Source organism: Micropterus salmoides, unplaced genomic scaffold, assembly GCF_014851395.1.
Source record: "Micropterus salmoides isolate LMB-PRFRI ecotype aquatic unplaced genomic scaffold, ASM1485139v1 Ms_hic_scaffold_7, whole genome shotgun sequence".
NCBI classification, from domain to species: domain Eukaryota; kingdom Metazoa; phylum Chordata; class Actinopteri; order Centrarchiformes; family Centrarchidae; genus Micropterus; species Micropterus salmoides.
Window position 1 is genome coordinate 34,222,408 of NW_024044459.1, and position 23,399 is coordinate 34,245,806.

Consider the following 23,399-nt stretch of genomic DNA (forward strand, 5'->3'; position numbering starts at 1 on the left):
CTGTTCAAGATGTTTGTGATTTGGGACCCTTCGTGTGTACCCTCTGTGCTGGATGTTGTACAATAATCTACCTTGTGGTGACTCATCTTTAAAAGTGAGCTGATTCATCCTCTCATTCTATCTTCGTTCGCCTCCTCCTTCTACGCCACTGCTTGCCATCCAATCCCATCTCCTTTCGCACACTGGCCTTTGATATTGTCTGGTGGTGCTGCTGATTGAATGTGGCCTTTCGCCCAGCTCTGCCCAGCATCTGGGGGACATTAGCGTCCTGGCCAGGGCTCCTGTCAATGCTGGCTGACTCTGCAGGAACAGGAAATGTAAGATGTAGAAACGAGACAGCTGTAATCCCCTAAAAATGTCAACAGTCACAACAGCCCGTTGATTTACACACTTCAAACTGCGACTGACACATGTGTTGCTATATTCTCAGAGCTTACTTCACTTTTTAGTCTTGGGTATGATCACTTCTTTGAAGAAATCCTTTCAGACTGTACACATGTTTTACTAACTAGAATTTGAAAGCACAATTTGGCGATGCAGCACCTGTAGCACTTAGATACATCACCTTTAATCACGGTAAAGGAGGCAGTCTCATGTATTATTGATATAGCAAGACTTGCAGAGATGAAACTGTTTTGCCTGCATTTGCCTGCAGTTGTATTTGCCTGCAGTCACATTTTGGAAGTCGGTGTCAGTGTTCATTTTTAAAGGACTAGCTGCCAATTTGGCCTCATCAAGGGGTAATGGAGAGGACGCAGGGAAGGTAGAGCAAAGTAAAGTAAACTTGTCGTCCCCTCACCCATCACAGGGGTAATCTACTGCTTTTATATGTTTATGTGTATGTGTGTGAAGAGAGAGTGAACCATACCCTCCCCTTCTCATAAACTGGTCCATGATTTACTGGACAGTGCTTAACATGACAGGCAGTGAATTAACCTGCTCTCTCACGCTCTCAATCACAGATCAGACTCACAGAACCCCCCCACCCCCACCCTGGCTCTTTGCACACTGGGAGATCAATTGGACGTAACAGGGTGCCGCTCACGTAACCATGCCCCATTTTGCATCACTTTGAAACATCAGGCATTGGATCGTCACCTATAAATGCCAAAGCAAATTGGATGTGGGGTGAGGGGGTTGGGGCGGTTGATCAGTGTCTGCTCTAGGGCAAACAGTACCTGAGTATGTGGCAGCATGTGTGCTCAGTCTTCAGCCAGAAGTTGCTGTGTGAGTGTGCTGCACGGTGAGACCCACTCCATTCACATAATGAGGTGATATGAGCAATGAGGAATGCATCTGGTTGTTCTCTCTCTCTCTCTCTCTCTTTCTGTCCTTTCCTTGCTTAGTTTCCCTCACACACCATCCCCAGGCTGCATGATGGATTAAAATAGACCATGGAGCTGTAACTAAAGGTTCAGAGTCTCAGCCCCAGGACCAGACTCACTGTGGCCTGCCATTATTTAAAGTCAGGGTCAGAAAAAGATAATTGAACAAAATCTGATTAATGAAATCAGATGCAAGTAGACATCTAATGAGGGTGATAAGCCATTGATCTAGATAGCGCTCTGCTACACAGTGCTCACCTTGGTAAAGACTGGGCATCGGAACACCAGCAGGCAGCTAACACTTTATCTGCCTTCATCATTAAGACCAGTGTTTTAACACTGGCGAGCTAGAGAGAGCAGGCCCAGTGGGTAGCAAATAAACATGAGAGCAATTATCTTCAGTTCACAGAGATGTGTGCAGATTAATTCACACACACACATCAGCACAGCACTGTTCGATCGGTCAATTCTAACAGTGAAACTCTCAACAGTACTTGCTTTTTTCATCAAGCCCCCAACCTTTAAAACAGCAGGTTGTCCTGTCTGGTACGGCCTGGATGTGGAGTGAGGCATGGCCCTGGACATCAGCCAAATGACTCAAATTAATTATACAGTGATGGTTTGACAGTGTTATGTGAAAATATAGCAGTGATTTCCTCTTCAAATTTGAAGTCAAGAAGATTTGCTGCCTTTCGAGATGTAGAGTTTGGTGATAAATCTTGTGGCTAATATGCATGTGAACGGAACATTTATGTATAATACTGTAGGGGATAGTTTTTAGCTGATATACAGGCTCTAGAGATGTCGATTTGCTTGGCTGGTTGGTCGTTCCTACATTTTGGTCTGGACTGAAATACATAAAAAAGAAATACAATGAAATCTCAGCAACTGTTGGATGCATTGCTGTACAATTTGTAATACATATTTATGGCCCACAAGTCGATGGAATGAACTGACTTTGGTTTTCCCCTGATTTTTCCCATAGCACCACCATGAGGTTGACATTGTTGTTTTTCTGTGAAATATTATGACAACCCTTGAAGGGATTCTCCAGACATTCATGGCGCTCAGATGATGAATCAACATCATGAAAGCTTTTACTAATACAATTAAATATCTCAAAATCTACCAGATGCAATATCACAACATTCTGAACAAATATTCATAGTTTTTAGAGAATGAATTCTACAGACTAGATTTGAGTGAAATGTCTTGACAACATTTGGATGGATTGTTATGAAGTTTGGTTCAGAGATTCACGTTCGCTCAGGATGACCGATGACTAGAATGACTTTGGTGATCCCTAACTTTTCATTTAGTGCCATTATCAAATCAAATTTTTATTTGTCTAATACTTGGTTAAGACAACATACCTGCAAAATTAATGACATTACAATCAGTCTCAGCTAGCATGCTAAAATGCTAAAATGCTGCTAATTCATCATAGCGTTGTCACACCACTGTGCCTAAGTAGCCTCATAAAATCACTACAGTACTATGGCTGTAGACTCTTGGCTTTGTTTAACCATAAAGAAAATTTAAGATTAATGTTGAAACTTTTCAAGAATCCCATGTTGCTTTCTTTGGCTAAAGATGCTGCATTCAGCTCACTGTTTTTCTATGATTTATATTTTTCCTACAGAGTGGAGACAAAATAATAAAAATAGCCACAACCATAAATAAATCACCCTCTGATATTAACACAAATCACCCTGCTTAGCTGGAGCGCACACGCCTGAATAGGATTAAAGAATATTGTGTTCAGCATGTTTCAAAAATAATTTTATGAAATTTGTTTTGGCTTTGCATGATGTTAACACAGGGTATAAAAAGGTAGATCACACGACACTTTGACCATTGTATTGGGACAATGAGGGGTTCTTGTAAACAGCACTGCCCTACTTTCAGAGACCATACTAATTGAATTCTCGTCCTCATTCACTTAAATATAACACTTTATGAATTGCCGGCAAGGAAGAGAATTAGAGTGTTTACACTGCGCCGTTCTGTGAGAAACATCTGAACAATGCTGTCGGACACTCCATTAGCTTTCATGATGAAATTATTAGTAGAGGTTCAGTGACACGGACCGAGGCGCCTTTACATCCGCATCCATTGACAGCCCCAAAATGTGACCACTCACAGGCTAAGAACCTACCCTTTCTTCATTAGATATTGCGTTTGCCTTTGGTAATAGATTTTTGCCTGAAGGAGCGTTATCACCAAGGTTCTGAAAGGTCAAGTGGTGCATGGTGACAGTTCTATGTGTGGAGAAAGGCAGACAGCACTCAGACAACCACGTCTGTCTGGAGCTAAGGGAAAAGGTGACCTCATTTCATATACACCAGACTCCTAATCTATGTAACCAAGGCCGCTGCCCACCACACGCACAGATCCCATCTTGTGGTGCATAGAATCGCTCCGGCTTTATTTAAAAAGGAAACTCAGGATAATTTCTTGCACACTAGATATCATTAAATGCTGGTGTTTGGCATTCATATGCAAGATTCAGCTGGCTTCGAGCGTTGCAGAGGCATGTCATCCCCTTGTGCAAATGTTTTGGGAAGTTTTCAAAGGCTTGTGAGCTTTAGAGAGAGGGAACAGTGCGGCCTTTGATCTGTGCTGCTGTCTGTGGTGAAGATGTACGGGCCCCTGCGATGGTACTACTGCATTCAACCAACAATTGCTCCAGCCGCCCTCCACCCACTTTCATCCCCACAGCCCCCCATCTCTGTGTAGGCACAATGGACACAAAGGGCTAAGGGTGCTATAGTGACAGAAGATCTATCCTTCCACTGGCAGGGCCCAGGAGCCCCTGTACCCTCGTAAATCACCTGCCTAACAATGAGCCTTAGTTTACCCCCCCCCCCTTTCTCTATCTAACCCTGTCTTTTTCCCTTGCGGTGTCATCAGGAACCTTCTCTCCTTCCATAAAAACTCTAATTACCTTGTTGTTAAAGTGAATCCTTTGTTTATTTTTGTTACACTACATTCCTCTTTTATTGTGGTTTTGTGCAGCATGCAGAAAAGTCACATTTGAATTCTAATAATGATGCTGCTTGTTTTCCATGTTTCCATATGGAACACCTAACCAGGCTTTGTAGATGCAATGTTACTCGGTCATCTGGATATTAGGGATGTAAAAGAATACAAATAAATTGTGCATTCTGAACAGACATGACATGAACCAACACAATTTGCCACAAACACCAAACTATTTCTTTTCAGAGTCATAGCTCAAATCAGATTGTAAAAACAAACATACCATACGCATAAGACTACACTCAACAGAACTTACTCTTTAAAGAGATAGAGGTATCTTAAATGAGGATAATCATTCACAGAAATTACAGATCTTTGCTCATTATTGTCATCAGCAAAGTGAAGTCACATGTGAACAGAGGATCTTGGAACTAAATACATAACAGGAAGCAGAGCAAGTACAGTTCACTGGTTTTAATTTAATAGTTCAACACAAGATGAACAAACATACAGTAGGGTGAGGCAGGCTAAGGTCCATAATCTGACAGACAAACAAAAGGCAAACAAATACTGATAGGCACAGGTAACAATCTAAAATCCAAATAAACAGTCCAAAAGATAGAAAATCCAAAACTCCGGAAAACAGGGCAGGTAGTTTTGACATAGACAAAGATGAGATGGCAACAGATAATGGGGAGACACTCACTTAAATACACAAGAGGAGTGGAGATAACAAGGAACACAGGAAAACACAAGGGAAGTGACCAGAAACGAGTGGAGAGGAAAATACCAAAGTGAAACAGGAGGCACGGGATGAATGAATAAAAGACTGAAGAAACATAATCCAGAGAATGGGAAATACAGAGCAAAACACACAAACACAGGTGAGATTCAACAAATAAAACAGTCAATACAAAAAACTACAACCATAATAATAATAATATCCAGGCTTTTTTTTTTTTTCAGTATAAAATATTATCCTGGTATTGAAGCCTGACAGCTTGTGTGACCTGGCAGTGGTAACAGAAACAGTATACAATTTCATTCTTCCAAAATAATGCAATACGGCCCAATTAGTTAGACATATTCATACACCCACATGGAGTCTAAATGCCAGTATAAAACAATTTAATACACAAATTGAAAATGGAGCAGATGATATACAACTAGACCATTGCCCCTTTCAGGGTGAATCCAAAAGCAGATATTTTTATGAAATAAACAGATGCAGAAGTAGATAGTACCTCTACTGGTTATGTCATTCTGCAAATCTTTCTTCTCACATTTTTTGAATAAGTGGTTTGCAAACTTTTTTCACATGTGCCCCCCTTAACATGACTAAATTTCTACTTTTGACCCCTTGTCACCAGTTGCATGTCTATAATTTGTGAGCAATTCAGTCAATTAGTCATTTTTTCTTCTCTGGTTGTTTCACGTGAATCATTGTCAGAGGCCTGGATACATAAAATAATCAAAATCAAAAAGAGAAAATGATTCTTTACTTACAGAAATTAATTTATTTCTTATTTTCTACCTATCTTGCAAACCCCTGTGAGGGTCAAGAAGCCCAGGTTGGAAATCATTGCTTTAGAGGCAGGTGTAAACGAGACATACAGTAGTGGAGTTGAAGAGGTAGAAGAGTGGATTGTCTAATTATCTTGGGGTTGGTGGTTCAATTCTCGGCATATCAAGGTCTAAAGGACTCTAAAGCCAATGCACTCCACTTTAAAATATAATAAATGTATGAAATATTAATGAGAAAAAACTACTGGCTTCTTCCCACTACAGTGCTTAATCTTAAGCCAAATGCACAGAGCATGCCATTTATGTTCTAGGTTATCTTTTATTCACCCCACTTCACCATTAGGAGTCAAGTCTGAGGCGATGGCCCATGAATCACACTGCTAACTGCTCAAGGTAGAGGGTAAGTCCTTTCTGTGTCTCAGCTCGGTACAAGGGCTGACATGGAAGGACAGGAATTTTTACTCAAGGTTGGGGTTGTGCACATTCTTCTTGTTCAGACAAACAGGGAGAAAGAGGTTTGAAGGGGAGGCAGCAGAAAAGACTTTTGTACTGTGGGCTATTTATATCCCACTGGGGCAGCTCAAACCTTCATCCTTCAAATGTGGCCCAACGTTGGTGGACTTACTGCCTGTCCTAGTGCACCTCCCTGCCATTTGATCATCCATTAAACCATTACGCTCACTAAAAGCACTTAGAGGGGTATCTGTAAAACTGCTTCCATTTCCCTTACCAGACATCATCTCCTTGTACTCGCATTGGTGAACTGACAGGCTAAATATTCTTAGTTATTTCGAATGTTTCTGGACAGCATTAAAGTCTGCATTTTATTCAAAGATGACCATTGTAGTCTAAACAGACTAGGACTAGAGGACTAGAGGCTAAATTGTTGCCCATGTGTTAAAAATAAAACCCAACTCCTTCAAAGGACCCCAGTGCCACCTGAGGAATGTGACCTCAACCTTCACAGTGTCCAGGACGATAACCAAACAAGGCTGGATGCTGACCCCTCTCAACTGAAAGAAATAAACCTTAATTGAAAACAGTCTTAGAACGTTGCAGTCGGGATGGAGGTGTTCTTCAAAGCTTTAATTTAATTATCCTCATCAGTTTAACATACTGGTGCAACATTTTTACTACATGACTTACAAGCATATTAATGGTCATCAAATGAGGAACAGAAGCAGCACTGGGAGTTTTGCATGGGGTAAATTTGCACTTCATTGGACAGAGAATTCCTTAAGACTACGAACGCAGTAATGGAAAAATGAACTAAACATTTCTTTTAGATTTCACCCCAGTGTGTTCTTTAATAGAGGTTGCAACAATGTGAATATTCAGATCTGTTGGCAAGTAAAGCAAATCAAAGAGTTTCAGCCAGGCTCTCCACAGTACTGTGTCTCTCATATTATTGACGATTATTGATATGTGCAAACATGCTTTCAGATCTAATGTTAATTATAAAAAGTGCGTTTGGATGCGAGAATTCTTCCATAAGAAAGCTTCCACAATTCCTGAAAAACAAAGCTAAAGCAGACAAATCAACTAAAGAAGTCTGACAGAGTCCCCCCAAGACTCACAGACTAAACTGTAGATGAATCAACTCAGAAGGGGCAGCTGTAACTCTCAGCTGGTTACTTTATCTGGAATTAGCCTAAAATCTCAGTTCTATTTAAAGCTAATAGAAACAAACCTCTTGGTATTTGCTTGCTCTAGCAAATCCTTACTCTTCCACCTGTGTGTGTGCGTTAGATGGATTATGAGCATGTAAAAAAGTGTATGTGCAGTAACACTTGTCTACATGTGGTATACCATCAGAATAAAGCAATTAAGTCCCCATAAATCCAATGACTTTGCACTGTGGATGACTGACTAAATGAGCTGACATTGCCTCAGGTAGAGGCACACCATACTAAATCACACAGTCTGGAATTTGCAAACCTTTGCAATTTTTGTGTCACATAGTTGCACGCACACTAAAAATCATGTAATTTTTCTTAAGCTGAAACCCGGCTGTGGGGCCCTCTTTATATGTTGGCACATTTGAAAATGGTGAAGTGGAAAGAAATGGGGCTTGGGGCTTGGTATGTGAACTGTCTCACACGCAGTGTCTGAGAGTGATTCTCGTTGTGCAGAGGGTGATGGTAAAAGCGCAGGAATGTGTGAAGTCGGGCACTACTCTTGACAGTCCTCTTTCTCCAAGGACCACATTCACGCTGGTCATTCTGTGCTGAATAAGGGCGTTTATACAAAACACATATACCATGTATGGAAAATTAGATATGATCACTTTTAGACATGAACAACTTGAACAACCAATAGAGAGACTATTCCAAATCCAAAGGGTATGTTCAACTAAAATGAAAAAAAAGTTGATGATTAGCCTCAGACTGATTCAGTTCCTGTTGTTTGTGCCTCATTCAGTGTCCGAATTATGCATGACAAGATGAAAAGCTAGGAAAAGGCTAATCCAGTTATAGTTGTATTACAAATCTTGCTGTGCTAATTACAGTATTGTGACATAAAAACAGAAAACAGGACCTTTTGATCTGAAGTGATGTCATTTAAAAAGAGCTTTATTTCCCTAAATGAAGAGAAAATTGCCTTTTTACAAGACAAACTTCCCCCAATAGATTAGACTCTAAACCTCTACATCGCTGAGTAGCCATTTTTCAAGGGGAAAATAAAACATGATTGTAAGAGTCATTAGATAAGGCCTTTTTTGCAAGCTGTGCCGTTGTTAGAATAAACAGCAGTCAGCCTGTAGCAGAGCAGATCATCTTGGCCCTGTAGACACAGAACTAAAAGCAGCAAAGTCAGTTTTATCTTTAAAATAACTTTTTAGGCATTTTTTGCAGACCTGCTTTGTGTATAGTGAGATATTTGGTTGAACTTACTCACCTCATGATTTAAGTTTGAAAGTTAAGTAGTGTTTCCCAAAAATGTCTTCTTGGCAGAGTGGAAAAGCTTTTGAAGTAGGCTACTATTCAAAATGAGAGTCATTAAACTCTCCTTTGAAACTGAAGATATAAAAACATTCTCTTTCCTAATGAAACACCATATATAATTTCAAACCGATAGTTGCGTCTCCCTTCAGTCTACGTCTTGCATCTGCTTTTGCTCCTCTTTCTTTCTCTCTGTTTTTCTGTGCATCTGAGATCTTGAATGGAAGAGAAAGACATGATTTTTACAGATGCAGCTTTATTGGTGGTGTCTGGCTGTCAAAGCATGCTCTGTTGCTGAACATTAACCTTTCTACCATCTGTTTCACACTGTACATCCTGACAAAGTACAGCTGACTTCAGGAGCTTTGATTGCAGCTCCTGGATTATTCATACACCTTGTACATTTATTTTACAAGGACCAGGCGTGGGCTGACCAGACTCAAGAGAATATAGCTTTTCTGTGACAGTACTATATAGCAAGTATTCCTGCAAACATTATGTATTATCAATTTGTGATGTAGAAACCTGGAATGTTTCTACATCACAAATTGATGAGTTATTTTGAAATGAAATGTTCATTATACATTTTTGGATATTTAATTTACCTCAATCTGTCCTGTTTTTATTTTATTTTTGTTTCATACATTTTCTGGAACAGAGAGCTTATTGATAACCACATGCATCAGATGGTTGTACCTGTCTGTATATGAAAAGAGCAATAGTATTTTTCAACCATGCTAGCAATGTGGTTCGAGGGATAGCAGCATCTATCAATAGTGTGCTCCCCAACTTTGGTCTAGACTAAAATATCTCTACAATTATTTGATGGCATGCTATGAAAATTTGTACAGGCATTCATTGTCCCCAGAGCATGAATCCTAATGGCTCTGATGATCCCTTGACTTTAGTGCCACCAGCAGGTTAATTTTTTCATTTAGCCAGTCAAATATCTCAACAAAGAATTGAAGGATTGGCACAACATTTTGTACAGGCAATGAATCCCTGTTCTGTAGCACCACCATGAATGTCTCGACAATTATCGAATGGTACAAAAATTCATGTTCCCCTCAGGATGTATTGTGACAGCTTTGGTGATCCTTTAACTTTGCTTCCAACACCAGTTTGGGAACCAGACAAATCTGCAGAGCTCATTTTTCATTTGCTCCGGCAGATATAAAATGCATTTGTAACTAATGAACTTATGACATTCACATCAGTCTCTGCTGCACTTTATGTTAGTGGTAATTGGCAAATGTTAACATGCTAAAATGTTAAACCAAGAAGTTAACCATGGGAAATATTATACCTGCTTAACATTAGCATATTAACATTACAAACCTCACCCATTAAGCTCAAAGCAATGGAGTGCAGTACAGAGAGCTGCTAGTGTGTTTCTAGACTTATAGTCTTGTACGAGTCTAGATGGCATGGAAACAAATGTTCCTTAAAACAATGATCACAACATTAAACTATAAAATGGACACAGACAGACCACACATGCACAAATTTATAGAGAAAATAAAGAGTAAGGCTTCTTTTCTCATCCGCTCCCATGAGTATTGCAAAGCACTTAATGGATTTTTAAACAGGGTTATGAAACTCACTCAAACTTTAAATGGCTTAAATGGAATGTGATATTGTAAATCACAAGAGAAAGAAATGCACTGCAATTTGAAGTTACCAGACTTTTTTAAAACCACTTTTTGCAGGTAATGTTGGCTGGATGAATTCTTAATGGTGTTGTTGAAAGTAAATAGATCTAAATGTAATGGTGCATGGCAAGTCAGGTCTTTCATTAAGAACAAATGGAGCAGTAACATGCGGGGAGATGAAATACCATGCTTGTGGAATGCAAAACCTCTGCCATTTCCCCTCCGTTTGGGATTTCTCCTTTCTCTGTTTTCTCTTTTTAGTCCAGTCATTCTTTTTCTTTCTGCTGTAAATCCAGACGTCTCTCAAAGTTGTCCTCAGTTAATCCTCCATCTACGTTATTAGATTAACATTCCTTCTCAGTCTTGGTCACAGTCATAGATGTTTGAATGCGAATTCTTTCACGTACGTCCCAGCCCTCCCTTATATCAAGTGCGGTGAGGGGAACGGGACAAAGAGGTGGAGAAAAGGAGCTGTGTGTGTGTGTAGGGTGTAAAAATGTGCAGAGTATTTGGTGCCTTTTCCTCAATAGGGGCAACTTTTGTTTAGTGTGTGAGCCCCTGTCCCCCCACCACCACCACCACCACCCCATTTTCTCTTCTTCTCCCTGTCTATGCCAACAAGGGGGAGGGGTCGACGGGTTGACAGACAGACGCAGCTGGAGTGTATAGAGGAAGCTGGTCCCACCCCACTAAGATGCCAGACATAGACCCAATGAGAGAGAGAGAGAGCTGCTACACTTCTAGCTCCTGCTGCCTGTCTGGGAAACCTCCTTTCTGTAACACCCCCCCTTACTCGTCTCAGCCCTGGTGGTTTTTGTTCTTTCTCTGGCTAACTTTTTTTTGTTGTTGAGTGAGTGTGTGTGAATTCGGTTGAGCTCCAGTGCTCTTCTTGGATTCCTGCAGGGGCAACAGCTCCTTCTGCCCTTCATCTCTTCTCCATACATACACACAGACAAACATACAACATCTCTGCAAAGGAAAAAGATGGGTCCCCTTTTTCAGCTGTGTCAAATCAGCCTGTGATAGCCAGAATTACACTGGATGTAGGGTGATTTTACTTTCAAAATAAAAGCGTGACAGTCCTCCACACCAAAACCATAGGCTGTATAAAAAAAAAGGTTACAAGCCCTTAAGTCAATCTCTCTGAAATAAAAGCCTTCTGCTGGAAATGATCCAGCAGCCATACTGCCACTGAGTGGCGAGGAAAATGCTTTTTGTCAAGTACAGGAAAACATATGATTTATTATTAAAAAATGACTCTGTAGTCATTTCTCTGTAAATAGTAATAAACACCTAGGCTACTACATTATTATAGATGTATCCTATACAACAGTAGACCTACAACATCTCCTGCAGAAGGTGCATAAAGTCACTTTTTTAGGAGAACAACCTGGACTTGGTATACTGTCAGTGATGACTGATATTTTTTATAAATTCAGGCTGATTTAAAAAAACAAAACAAAAACGTTTCTAAATCTTTGTGTTTTGGGATTTGAGACATTAAATCCATTGAAAATAACTGCGACCAAAATATCTTAATGTACCATTTCCCCTTGTGACAGCATGTTCTAACTAACCTACATCTTGAACCATACTTTTCTTCAGGTTGTTTCAAGTGGAAATGTGGTTTTGTAGTTGCAAGCAGACATGCAACACATAAGACAAAGCTGTCTTTTGCGAGCCAGTGTTAACAAGCGCTACGCCTTTATTTTGAAAGGCCCACTGCCACGCTTCCTGTATGTCTGCAGCTAACACTGTGTGGCTGACACAGCTGAGCAGAGGATGGCTGCCTGCGTCTGAGCTGCTGCCTCTGCGCTCTGAGAGGGAAAACTCAGCGTAAATTGACCAGGACAACGTGAGGAGACGAGAGGAGGAGAGGAGGGAAAGGAGAACTTTTCCGAGTGAAGGAAATAGTTGTTACAAATTTCCCCGGGAGGTTTTTTATTTTTTCGGGAACGAAGGGGGGGATTTTGGACCATGCCTGCTGAAGTGAAACAGGTTAGTGTTGCTGTGCCTGCCGGTCTCCTCTCTCTCCGCTCATCGTATCTCCAGCCTCTTTGACTCTTGTCTTTCTCCTCCTCCTAATTGATTCCTCATTGTTTGAGTTGTGTTGCATACCTGTCGTTCCTATCCTGGAACATCACTCTGCATGTCTTTGACGTTGCTTTTTTCACGCAGTTTAATACACAAGAGCAGAGATTCTCAGATTTATCGATGTCCTTCAGGAGGATAGTGCGTGCGTGTGTCATGTGTGTGCACATAAGGATGTGTAGTCTCGTCTGTGTGCATGTGTGTATGTGGTATTCATGCATGTGTACAATAATAATAATGACTTCTTCCACCACTTGGTGACCATTTCATGCTGTAAATAGTTATGACTATGAGATAAGGATCTATGTTTAGTGGTGGTCCTGTTTGTGCGTTGGGGATGGGGGGGGGGGGGGGTTGCCTTGCAGTAAAGCCGTGCTGTGACTTATGAGTTCCCTGACACATTCATGTGCTCAGTCTTGTCAGTACCACCTATAGAATGACTGGTGTGATCCTGGGACAAGCAGTGAAGGATTGAAAGTTTGTCCGTGATCATCGCCTGTGAGGCTCTGAATGAGCCCGGGCCAGGATTTATAGCCTATGGCCTGTAGTGCCAATAGTGTGAGAGACATGGTATTAAACCCTTTTGTCTTTCACTTGCACAGATACCGCAGGAATGTGCTTTTGTTAGCTCTTGTGAGTGTGTTACTGTGTCTGTGTGGGTGTGTGCGTACCAGGGCATGATGTGCATACATTATTGGAAGTGTTCCCTGTGTTTGAAGCGCATCCACAGACAGCCTACACCATCACAACGCTCTTTTCCCCGCCGAGCTTGGCAGCGCTCAGATGTTAAAAAAAAAGGAAGACAGCCATCCTAAAAGAAAGAGAGAAAGTGGAGAAAGAAAATCTGATTGAATAAGGTCAACTTCTGATCAGCGCTGCTCTCCTTCTCTGAGCTGAGCGGGGTGGAGTTACCAAACCCCTGTCTGGCAGACAAAAACATTCTGTCAGCTCTCCACGTTGCTCTGATAATAATATGTTACCAGTTGCCCTTGTGGATGAGTGCCACCAGATAACTGGAGGAGGCTCTGCCAAAATAAGAAGCTGTTATTCTCTCACACACTCTTTGTTTTTTCCATCCCTTGGTTTTGATAAGTTTGAGGGCTGCTCTAAGTGTGAGGCGACGGGTCAAAAGCAGGGCAACATTTTCCTGTTGGGATGACTTGGATTATGTGGGATGGGATGAAATGCGTGTTAACAACATGAGAGTTTTACCTCTCCAGATGCATCCCAAAAAAGGGTCGGGGAGGCGCACTATCTCCCCTATGTCCGTGACCCCCGTACGGCTAAGATAGTTGGCATACTTGGTGGAGTAACCTTTTCAACTCAGCTTGACATTCCTCAGCTAGGGAGCACCTGCTTGGGAAATGCTGTAGGCGAAAGGGGGTCAACGGGTGTCTAAGTCACACTTCAGAATGAAATGGATTGATTTCAGTGTCTGTGTCGTTGTTTTGGTTGAGAGTCCTGATTTTTGCAGTGCCACTTTTCTGCCACTTTTAGCAGTGATGCTCTGTACTGTACTCTCTATGTCCCTTTATAGCTTAGATCAGTTTTTATTCACAGAAGACTGTAGATAGCAAGGAGAGATGAGAGAAACGCTGATCCGTCTTGACCTCGTCTTAATGCTGCGGCAGAGCTTATGGTAAATGAGTTTTAGCCCACTGAAGATTACCGCATAGCCCTCAATTAGCAGGGGAGCCTGCACCGGACCATGTCTGAGTTAAATATAAACAGGTCTTTATTTGAGAACTTTACTCCAGCAGGGTAGCGCCCAAATCCTCCAAATTTAGTTGCGCAGGCCGTAGCATCTTCTATTCATGAAAAATAGAAGAACATATTTGTCGTGAAGGAGAAAGGAAAACATTATGAATAATCCAGTAGTCATCATTTTGCCAAGGTCTTTCAAAAAAACGACTTTACTTCTCCTCCACAAGCTAGAAGGACCCGTCTGAATAACAAAGTAATTCATCAGTGACTCAGCCAAAGACTAAAGGAGGTCTTGTCTTCAGACTGCGGGTTAAACTGCCAGATTCCTGACAGCTCGCGGCGCTTTCGGCTGCAGCAACTGAGCGTTTCCCTCCTCTCTGATGCTGTTTGATTTCTTACCGAAATTAAAAATCTGTCAAACGTCTTTCTCTCCTTCTCTATTTTTCTGTGGGGGGGGCTTGGCCATCCTTGCGTGTTCTTTTCCATTCCTCTCCTCAGGCTCCCCTTTTGTGACTGCAGAAGATGTTGTGCAGATCAATATTTGAAGACATGTAGAGCATGAGGAGTGGCATTGTTTGGTGAGTGAAGGTCATACAAGAATAATGCCAATGACCGGAAACACATGAACTGTCAATAGCTGTGGAGACTGAGATCAATGCAAGGGGCATTTACTGTGTGTGGGGGGGGTCAAGAGTGCTGTTGTGTTGAAGGCGAGAGGGTCTTGAAAGAGGCATGATCATATGGTGGAGGTGCCTGGTGACAGATGGCCTTCCTGTCACACAGCCTGACCATACTTGCTGCGTTTCCCATTCCGTTCCCATGGCTGCTCTTATCATACGACCCATGACACAACATGGCTTGACATGTTACAGTATCTGCCTCCCTACCCACCATCCACCCGAGAGACGCCTGCCTACCATCCTCCCCACCTCTTTCACTGGACACCTGTTTTTGGTTTTATGTAACCTGAACTGACTTTACATGTCAACAGCTGAGACCATATATGTACCCCCGCATGATAAGTACCCCTCTGCCATCCACATGGCGCATGTGGCACCCTACATGTTTATGCTCCTCAGTCCGACATATAAGAGCCCAGTCAGATAGTTTGCAAATACTTTGTTGTGATTTGTTTAACTGGCTTGAAGTACCAAACAGATGTGTTATGGCTAAAACAGCTTTATTATGCATGGTATCATGATATGTTATTGTAAATATCAAGTTCTACATTACCTCAGTGGGCTTACAATGATTTTTTTTTAATTGTTATCTGTTCGCTGAATGCTACAATCCTCTTAGTATAGTAAGCAAAAATGGCAGACATTTGCTGGGCCCTTAAAGGTTCTAATATGTACGGCTTTGCTGCATTTCTCTTGGTTATATATATTAAAAATGCGTTTCAACCATCATCAGACAAAACAAGCAATTGTAAGATGCCACCTTGGGTTCTGGGAAAATGTTTCATTATTTATTAATTAACCAATTTAGGTTGCAGCTAGGCTAATGATTATTTTCTTGATTAATCCATTAATTATTTTGTCCAAGAACTGTCAGAAATTAGTAAAAACAATGCTTGTCACAATTACCCAGAACCCAAATAGACTTGCTTTTTTTGTCCGACCAACTGTCTTAAACCCGATGGTAATGAGTTAATCATAGAGGAAGAAGCAAATATTCACATTTAAGAAAAAATTGCTTCCAATTTATTTCCTGTTGATTAATTGACCATTGTTTCAGTTCTCAACCAGTTTATCGAAACAAACTATCCCTGCATTATATATTTAGTCTATGGTGATATAGTCACATAGTAATAAGCTTCTAAAAACAATGCTACAATCACTATAAGACATTTTGGTTTGCTTTATCTCCTGACGCAACACAAAACCAGACATCTGGTCCACCAAATGGGTTAAAACAAACACTGAGAAATATGTGCCAATCCTGTTTGAGCCCAGCAAATATTACACTTTACTATACATGGTACACTGTATGCTCGTGCTGTATATGAACACACCTTCAGGCTTTTGGTATTTACTCTGTGGTTTTGTTCTGGGGAAAATTAGGGGTCTATGCCACTCAACTCTTGGCGCTACAGATCTCTCCACTTCTCTCTGCCTTGGCCTCCCCTCTATCTGTCCTAACCCATTTGGCTGTCTGACAGTGTGACCGATGCAGGCCTGCACTCGCTCGCTCACTGTCTGACCACTGGTGAGCACCATAATGCTCTCTCAGCTTTCATCATCACGCTGATGGAATTAAAAAAAGGTGAGTGGCAGTAAATTGGAAGGCTGGAGGGGGTGCGAGGGATGCTGGAGATGGATGCTTTCGGTTTGGAAACGGCATTGGGGAGAAGGAGCAGCGCATTAATGAGATGGCAGCTTATTATCTTGCTAGAGCTGTTGTTTTTTTTTTTTTTACCTATTCAGCTCAGCGTGCTTGTTATCAAACATGTGTGCAGGGTTCATACAGTATGAATCCTGTATGCATGCATATATTTCATGCACAACCTTGTAAACATTACATTGTGTTTCTGTGGTTTACATTTTGTACAATTAACTTGCTATCACTTATTAATGACTACTCGGCTGATTGAGAATTTTTTGTGCTTTTCCTGCTGCCAAATACGTTAAATCCTCCAGACACAGTGTCAGCCCACTCTCCCTTCAACACACAAATACGCACACGCACATGCACACGCGCACACCACACGCAGGTGGCTACAGAGGAACATCAATTGGATCCCCGGCTTGTTTAGTCAGTGTTTGTCTGCAGGCTACGGACAGGGTAGCCCTGTTTATAAGGGAATGGGATTCATGGTTTCTCTGACTGTGTCCAATAAACACCTCCCTATCTGTGCTGCTGGAAGCCAGCAACAAGAGCCATGTTTTCGATCGGGTAGATAAGAAAGCCACTTTCCCCATTGTAAGCTGAAGAGGCTCAGTCACACAGTAGTAGAAGCTGACCAGAAAGCAGAAAGTTGGGGAAGTTGAACTCATTACACTTGAAAAAAAGTTGTGCTTGCGGGAAAATCAAGGCTGTAATTGTTGTAGTGACAATATTTACAAGATAATCTCATAGCCTAATGAGAGAGAGGTGGTGAGATTACATAATGCCAACAGTTTGGTTATTACTCAACCTGATGCTCTAATTCAAGACCTAAACAGGATGAAACCATGATCAGTCAGGTCGGATTTTTAACGATCCTGTCAAAAGATGTTTGCAGTGCTGATGATGGTGAAAAGAGAGTTACTGAACAGATTAAAAGTGGTCTGAGGGAGAAGAAAAGGACTCCTAATGAGCCAAGATGCTGTCATGTTGGTTTGCATGCATGTGTATGTGTAAATTCCAGTGCATATGCTTGTGTGTGAGTTTGCATGTTTCACCACTGTAATTGGCTTTCCTGCAGAGACTGTTGTTAGAGCTGCAGATATGACAGCTCTTTGGGCAGCGCCGTGGACCAGAAAGGACCCCACTCATCCTTAAAGCCAGTGATCGATGACAGCATGGGTTGCATATCAGCATCCGTACCATAGAAAAACAGCTGGCAGTGTGAGTGTTGATGTACAGAGATGCTGGGGCTGAATTGATGAGTAGACTGGACCATACAATAAAGGTCTTATCATAATATTGATAGTAAATTTAATTTCCGCTAGGGAAGTGCAGTAGTTGGATTGCAGGAACATAAACACTACTCAAGATAGCCCAGGATTAGTGAATTAATTGATATGATATGTGCTATTTATTTTAAATGGAGAATAAGGCCATACAGAGTGTTTGAATACCGCGCAGGGAAAGTTCTTTCCCTTTATTCCTTCCTCCCTTTTCCCTCTCTGTGTGCGCTCCATGCTAGGAAAACTGCTGCCACCCAGACCTTCAATTGGAGAGGGGTCTGGTTCTGGGGCCTTTTCATAAGAACTGTAGCTTCTTTAACAGTTATGTATAGTTCATATAGGCTCCACCCCCTCTGTCCTGCAGCTGGGGACCTCTTAGAGGGGCCCTGAGGGGGAAGGTCATAGTCCTCCTAAAGCTTCCCTCAACCAGAAACGCAGAAACAAACGCCTCTCTACTTCTCCCTTTCTCTTTTTACCCCTTCCAGAACCATCCATATTGTACTAGTCAGTATGTGCAGTGCAGCCGTGGGGGCTGGGGGAGTGGGAGATCTTGGGCTGCTCTTGCGTGTTTAGTCTGGAACTTTCTTTTGAGGGATTAACCCACATCCTGCCTCTGGGCCGGCCACTGGAGGCAGTCGTGATACCGGGGAGAGCATCGATCCTCCATCGTCATACCATCTGTCTCATGCTGCTTTTTGGGATTAATGATTCCCTCTGACAGCTCTTTAGTGGGGCTCTATCAGTGCCGACTGACCATTCAGATTACACTGACATGTGGCTGTGCGAGGAGCTTGCTTGAGGCATCACTGGTTTATTTAGTTCAACATTTGTAAGGAGTCGTCAGTCATTGGGTTTTTGAAAACCTATTAAAGCCATAACAGATATTTTTTGATGGAAGCTACAGATATGTACGGTACCAGTGATGAATTTCCAATCAATATGGAGAAAAATAAATTGAGTAAATCTACGCATTTAAACGAATATGTCATGTTATAGTTACCTGACTAAACATTGCCAAATTTGTGGGTCTGAAATAGAGCTGCAACGATATTTTGATTATTTAATTATTTAATTATTTGATCATTTGATTAACTATTTTGATAATTGATTAATCATTTCAGGCATTTTTTAAGCAAAAATGTGAAACATTTGCTAGTTTCATCTTTTTTTTAAATGAGGAATTGCTGCTATTCTTTGTCATTTATGATAGTAAATGAAGAGTCTTTGGGTTTTGGACTGTTGGTTGGACCAAAGAAGCAATTTGAAGACGTCACTTTGGGTTCCAGAAAATAAGTAATGAGCATTTTTCACAATTTCTTGACATTTTGTTGACTTAACGATTAGTCGATTTAATCGTGAAAATAGTCGGCAGATTAGTCGAAAATGAAAATAAACGTTAGTTGCTAGACTGAAACTATGTTTAGACATTAACATCAGTGTTTCTCTAACTTCAGCTTTAATCAAACATCTTATTTGTTCAGCACAGAAATTCTGAGATGTATTCCACTGTGCAGGATATATTGATAGATATAAAGTCAATGCAAGTTCATCACACTGAAAGTTTTAGTTTTTTGATCACATAAGGTAACATTCATCAGCAGTGGCTGTCAAATAGGCAAGAAACCTATAATTGTAATGAAGTTGTTATATTGAATCAGTGGTAATATTATAAGATAATATTTAATATTATAAGATAACAGAGTTGTAACAGTAACTTCTATTGACTGGCTTATCTGTTAAATGTTTTTTTTTGCTAAAGGCATCTGAGAAACCAGTATGTATTGACTGGTAGTAGATCCATGTTTTGCTTACTCAGAGCTCAGTCACACAGCCTGTAGGGAGTTTGAGGTGAGGACTGGCTGTTATGACCCGCTGGCGGTTGAAGTGCTCTGATGAGGTCCGGCGCTTCATTAGAATGCAGCTCTGAACCTCACAACACACAATAGTGGCTGTTACTGTTGATGGCTTGGGTCCAGGGAGAAAAATAAAAGAGAATGAAAAGAGGAGTATAGAGTGAGAGGGAAAGTCCAAACCACTGTAAGCTGACCTGCCTTGGGGCCACAACGGGCCCTGCTACAGGCAGCTTCTGCCATAGCAGCCTCAGCTCCGGCCCCAACACTGCCTGCACACAAACATTATGCTAACCAGTGGCAAAAGTTCAGCCAAACCAGGAGCAGGACCTCCTAAAACGGGAAAGATAAACGAGTTCCTGGCATTTTCAGCGCTGCTGATTCGCCACGCAGACAGCGGTTTGTACAGTTCAATGGTTTCTACAATAGATGCTTCTAGACACAGGGCTGGCTGTCATATGCCATTATATGTGATGGCGCAGCACTGTTGCTCATCTCCTTGTCTTCTCTTAATATGTGTACAGCCCATTCCCGGAGGAGCCACTGGTGAACAATGGAGTGATGCGCCACCTCGCACATTCCACAGGGCTCTATTGAGCTGTCTAATGAACCTCTACCGCATGCGTGGCCTACGCTGGATGCTAGAGCTCCACGAAATACCATCTCGCCTCATCACACCCCTTCTTATTTAATTTGTTTGGAATGTGTAACAGGCTGTGAAGTGGAGCGTGGTGCAGTGTTGATCTGTGCCAACCAGGTCTGCGGACACGGAGGGACAGGTGCCAGCCGTCCGTGGAAGGTGCTGTACTTAACACTCTACGCTGGGTTTGGAGAGCGTACAATCCTGGCCCTGTGGTGTAGGCTTTTAGAGCTGCCAGTATCCTGTTGCTCCAGCCAAGCAAGCTTTTAGATTGGTAATAGGACATCATAGCTGTGTGTTCTTTTTCTGAAGAGGAGGCAGCTGAAAGTTGGAGGGAAAAGGTTTGTGTCAGGATTCAATTGTAGAGCTGCAGTAGACATGAAGCACAGTACAAGTTACTTTTTCTGTGCTGTAACTCAATCCTGGGGACACATAGAATGAACAGTGAGAAAGCAAAACAAAATAAACCTATTTTCTCAATAGTGGTCCCATTTCTCTACAGCCATTATTGCTTTATTAGATAATTATATACTGGGAGAGTGGCAGTGTCTGAGAAAGAGGACGGCCATGACCTGGTGGTGCAGGTACATTAGCTACTAGAACACCCTGGATTCCATCATTATTTGTGCTTTTATCACTCCAAAAGGCACACAACAAAATAAATAGCTCCAACCTGTTTTTATCTGCCAGTATCAGTGGTTTTAACTGTGCTTGTGGAAGACTGCAAGCACATTGCCTCTAAAACATACCAAGTGTTGAAGAATCACAGCCTATATTTTCCTAACTGGACATTTGGCTGCCATCGCGATTGCACTCAAATGGGTATTTATTTCCCTGTGGCTTTTCTAAGTTGCCATTGGTTACCAAGCTGCTTTTCTGGATCCTTAGAGATTCAAAGAGGGTCTCGGTTTAACACCCTGGTTGGTCAGCAGCTGTACTAAGGCATGCATTTTTTTCTTTTTTTTTTAACCTCCTCAGATTTAGGGTGCACTAAACCTTGCGGCATTTTCAAAGTTAAGCAAACAAGGCCTGTTGATACAGACCTCCTTGAGTTCCCAAATGCTTTCCATCATATTCCAGCACAGTTAAGAGAGGCTTAATCCAATAAATCCACTCTTCGCCTGTTTTGGGCAGTGTCTCTCTTGAATCCGGCTCTGAGTGTGCGTGGGGGTCCGGGGGAGGGGGTGAGTAAGTTCCTGTGAAGGAGTGGCCAGCTGCAGCCTCTGTTGTTCAGGGCACAGGGGAACACAGGGAGTGTTTTTGGGGTCATGGAGCAGCTACATTCCAGACTCGAATGCTCAAATGGGAGCGCTCATTCCTCAGTTTGCTCCAAGCCATAATCCATCTACACTATTTTCCCTGTGTCACTTATTCATAGTCCTTCAAGGATACTCTCCCTGAAACGCTGGTGCTAATTAAGGCTGCCCGTATCTGTAACCAGCCAGCAGAACATGTGTCCATGCCCTCTTTGTGCAGTGCACAAGCGTCACTTACCGGTGAGCCAGAAGTCACAAGAGACCAAACTGAGTGCCCCCTTTCCTTGATCCTTCATGTTCTCACGCCGCTCGTGTTGTCACTTTAACAAGGCCTTGTTTTGGTCTTGGTCTGCTAATGGTGATGAAAGTGAAGTGCACTGCAGTGCTTTTTCACCTTCTATTATTACCTGCAGAAATGAACTCAGATTGTTCTTTGGATTTTACAGACAGACATTTATTTGCAATTTTTGAGACGCCGTTCAGATAGATGGAATAGTCTAGTTATGGTTGCGGGAAAATGCTGACGTGTAGAGCAACTGTGGTAAAATTGCTGCTTTTCTGGAGTGTTGACACATGTGGATGCTGGCAAATAGGAGAGTACTGTATCCTGACACTGCACGCCCTGTTGCGCATATCTCCAATAATGTAACAAATTGGACTGAGAAAACGTTTCTAGATAAAATAATAAAACGGAAATTCTTGCTGATCCAGTGAATCAAAATTGATGACCTGATACCTGATAAATCAACGTACATCCTTACATTGAACCCGGGACACCAAAGCAATAGCTACCTCCAGCTGAAAAACATCTATCGTGTCCCTGTATAACAACACATAGCCAATCTTACCTACCACATTACATGATTGTGAGTTGTGGAATGTTAATGTGAAGTGAATGTAGCACATTATTTGCATTTGCATGAACTAAAAAAAAAATATCTTAACCATTTCTGTGCCAGAGTAGGAGTAGTGCACCCGACCATGGCAAATGTGTCAGTTTTATTGTTTCACCAATGCTTTAATACTGATATATTGATTAAAAAACACTGTGGGTTTCAGCCTAACTAATTCATTACTGCTGTGTTTTTTGTAGTGCTTTACAAATGATGAATATGCAAATAGGTTTGTGTTCTGCTATATTAGCGATGACAAATTGCCTGCATTCTCCAAAGGGTCCAGAATTATTCCAACCAGTCTCAGTGAAATATGGTCAACACAGCAGGGGCTGAGAGTTGGATACTATTTCTGTGGGGCGGCCTTCAAAGGCAAAGCTATCGTGTCCCCTGCCACATTGTGGTGTGGAAATCACAGTGGGCACGTGCACAGAGACCGATCAAAAATTACAGGCCTCTCTCTGTGCTCTGCAATCTGAGGCTCGCAGGCAGCAGGACTGGCATGATGTCCCCAGCCCTCCGACACCGGCGCCCCGAAGCTACGCGCTGCTGCTGTTGTGCTGTACTCCAGCCTCTGTGGCAAACAAGCCTCCTGCCTTCTCTATCCAACATACACCAACAAACCTAATTAACTTTCCCTCTCGGCTGAACGCTCCTGCCTCTTCTCTACCACAGCTGTGCACTTTGTGAAATTCTCACTACTTTGAATACTCTTTATTGACAAGTACTTGAGATTCCCAAACCTTGGCTATTAGGTGCCAGTTCATGCTCTCAGAGGTTTGATTCCACGTCAAACTTTGGCATATTATTTTCGGCTTGCCCTGTTTTTGGGTGTAGAGGGGTGCAGAGGTCTGCAGTGTCTGGAGCAGCATTGCAGATAACAACTCCAGGGAGGAGCTGAATTCTGCAAGAGTTTTTCTGGTATGTTT

General features: G+C 41.9%; 1 protein-coding gene across 7 annotated transcripts in view; it reads left to right on the forward strand.

Annotated features, from left to right (window-relative positions):
• arvcfb (ARVCF delta catenin family member b) overlaps positions 1-23,399 on the forward strand; it is a 228,171-nt gene that overhangs the window by 92,880 nt on the left and 111,892 nt on the right. Inside the window, exon 1 of one of the 7 annotated variants that reach the window (XM_038702627.1) lies at positions 12,198-12,423. The exons of the other annotated variants lie outside the window; for them this stretch is intronic. Within the exon in view, the coding sequence (XP_038558555.1) occupies positions 12,403-12,423 (21 nt within the window). The 5' untranslated portion in view covers positions 12,198-12,402. Of the gene's footprint in view, positions 1-12,197; positions 12,424-23,399 lie in introns of those variants that run through there. 7 annotated transcript variants of the gene reach the window in all.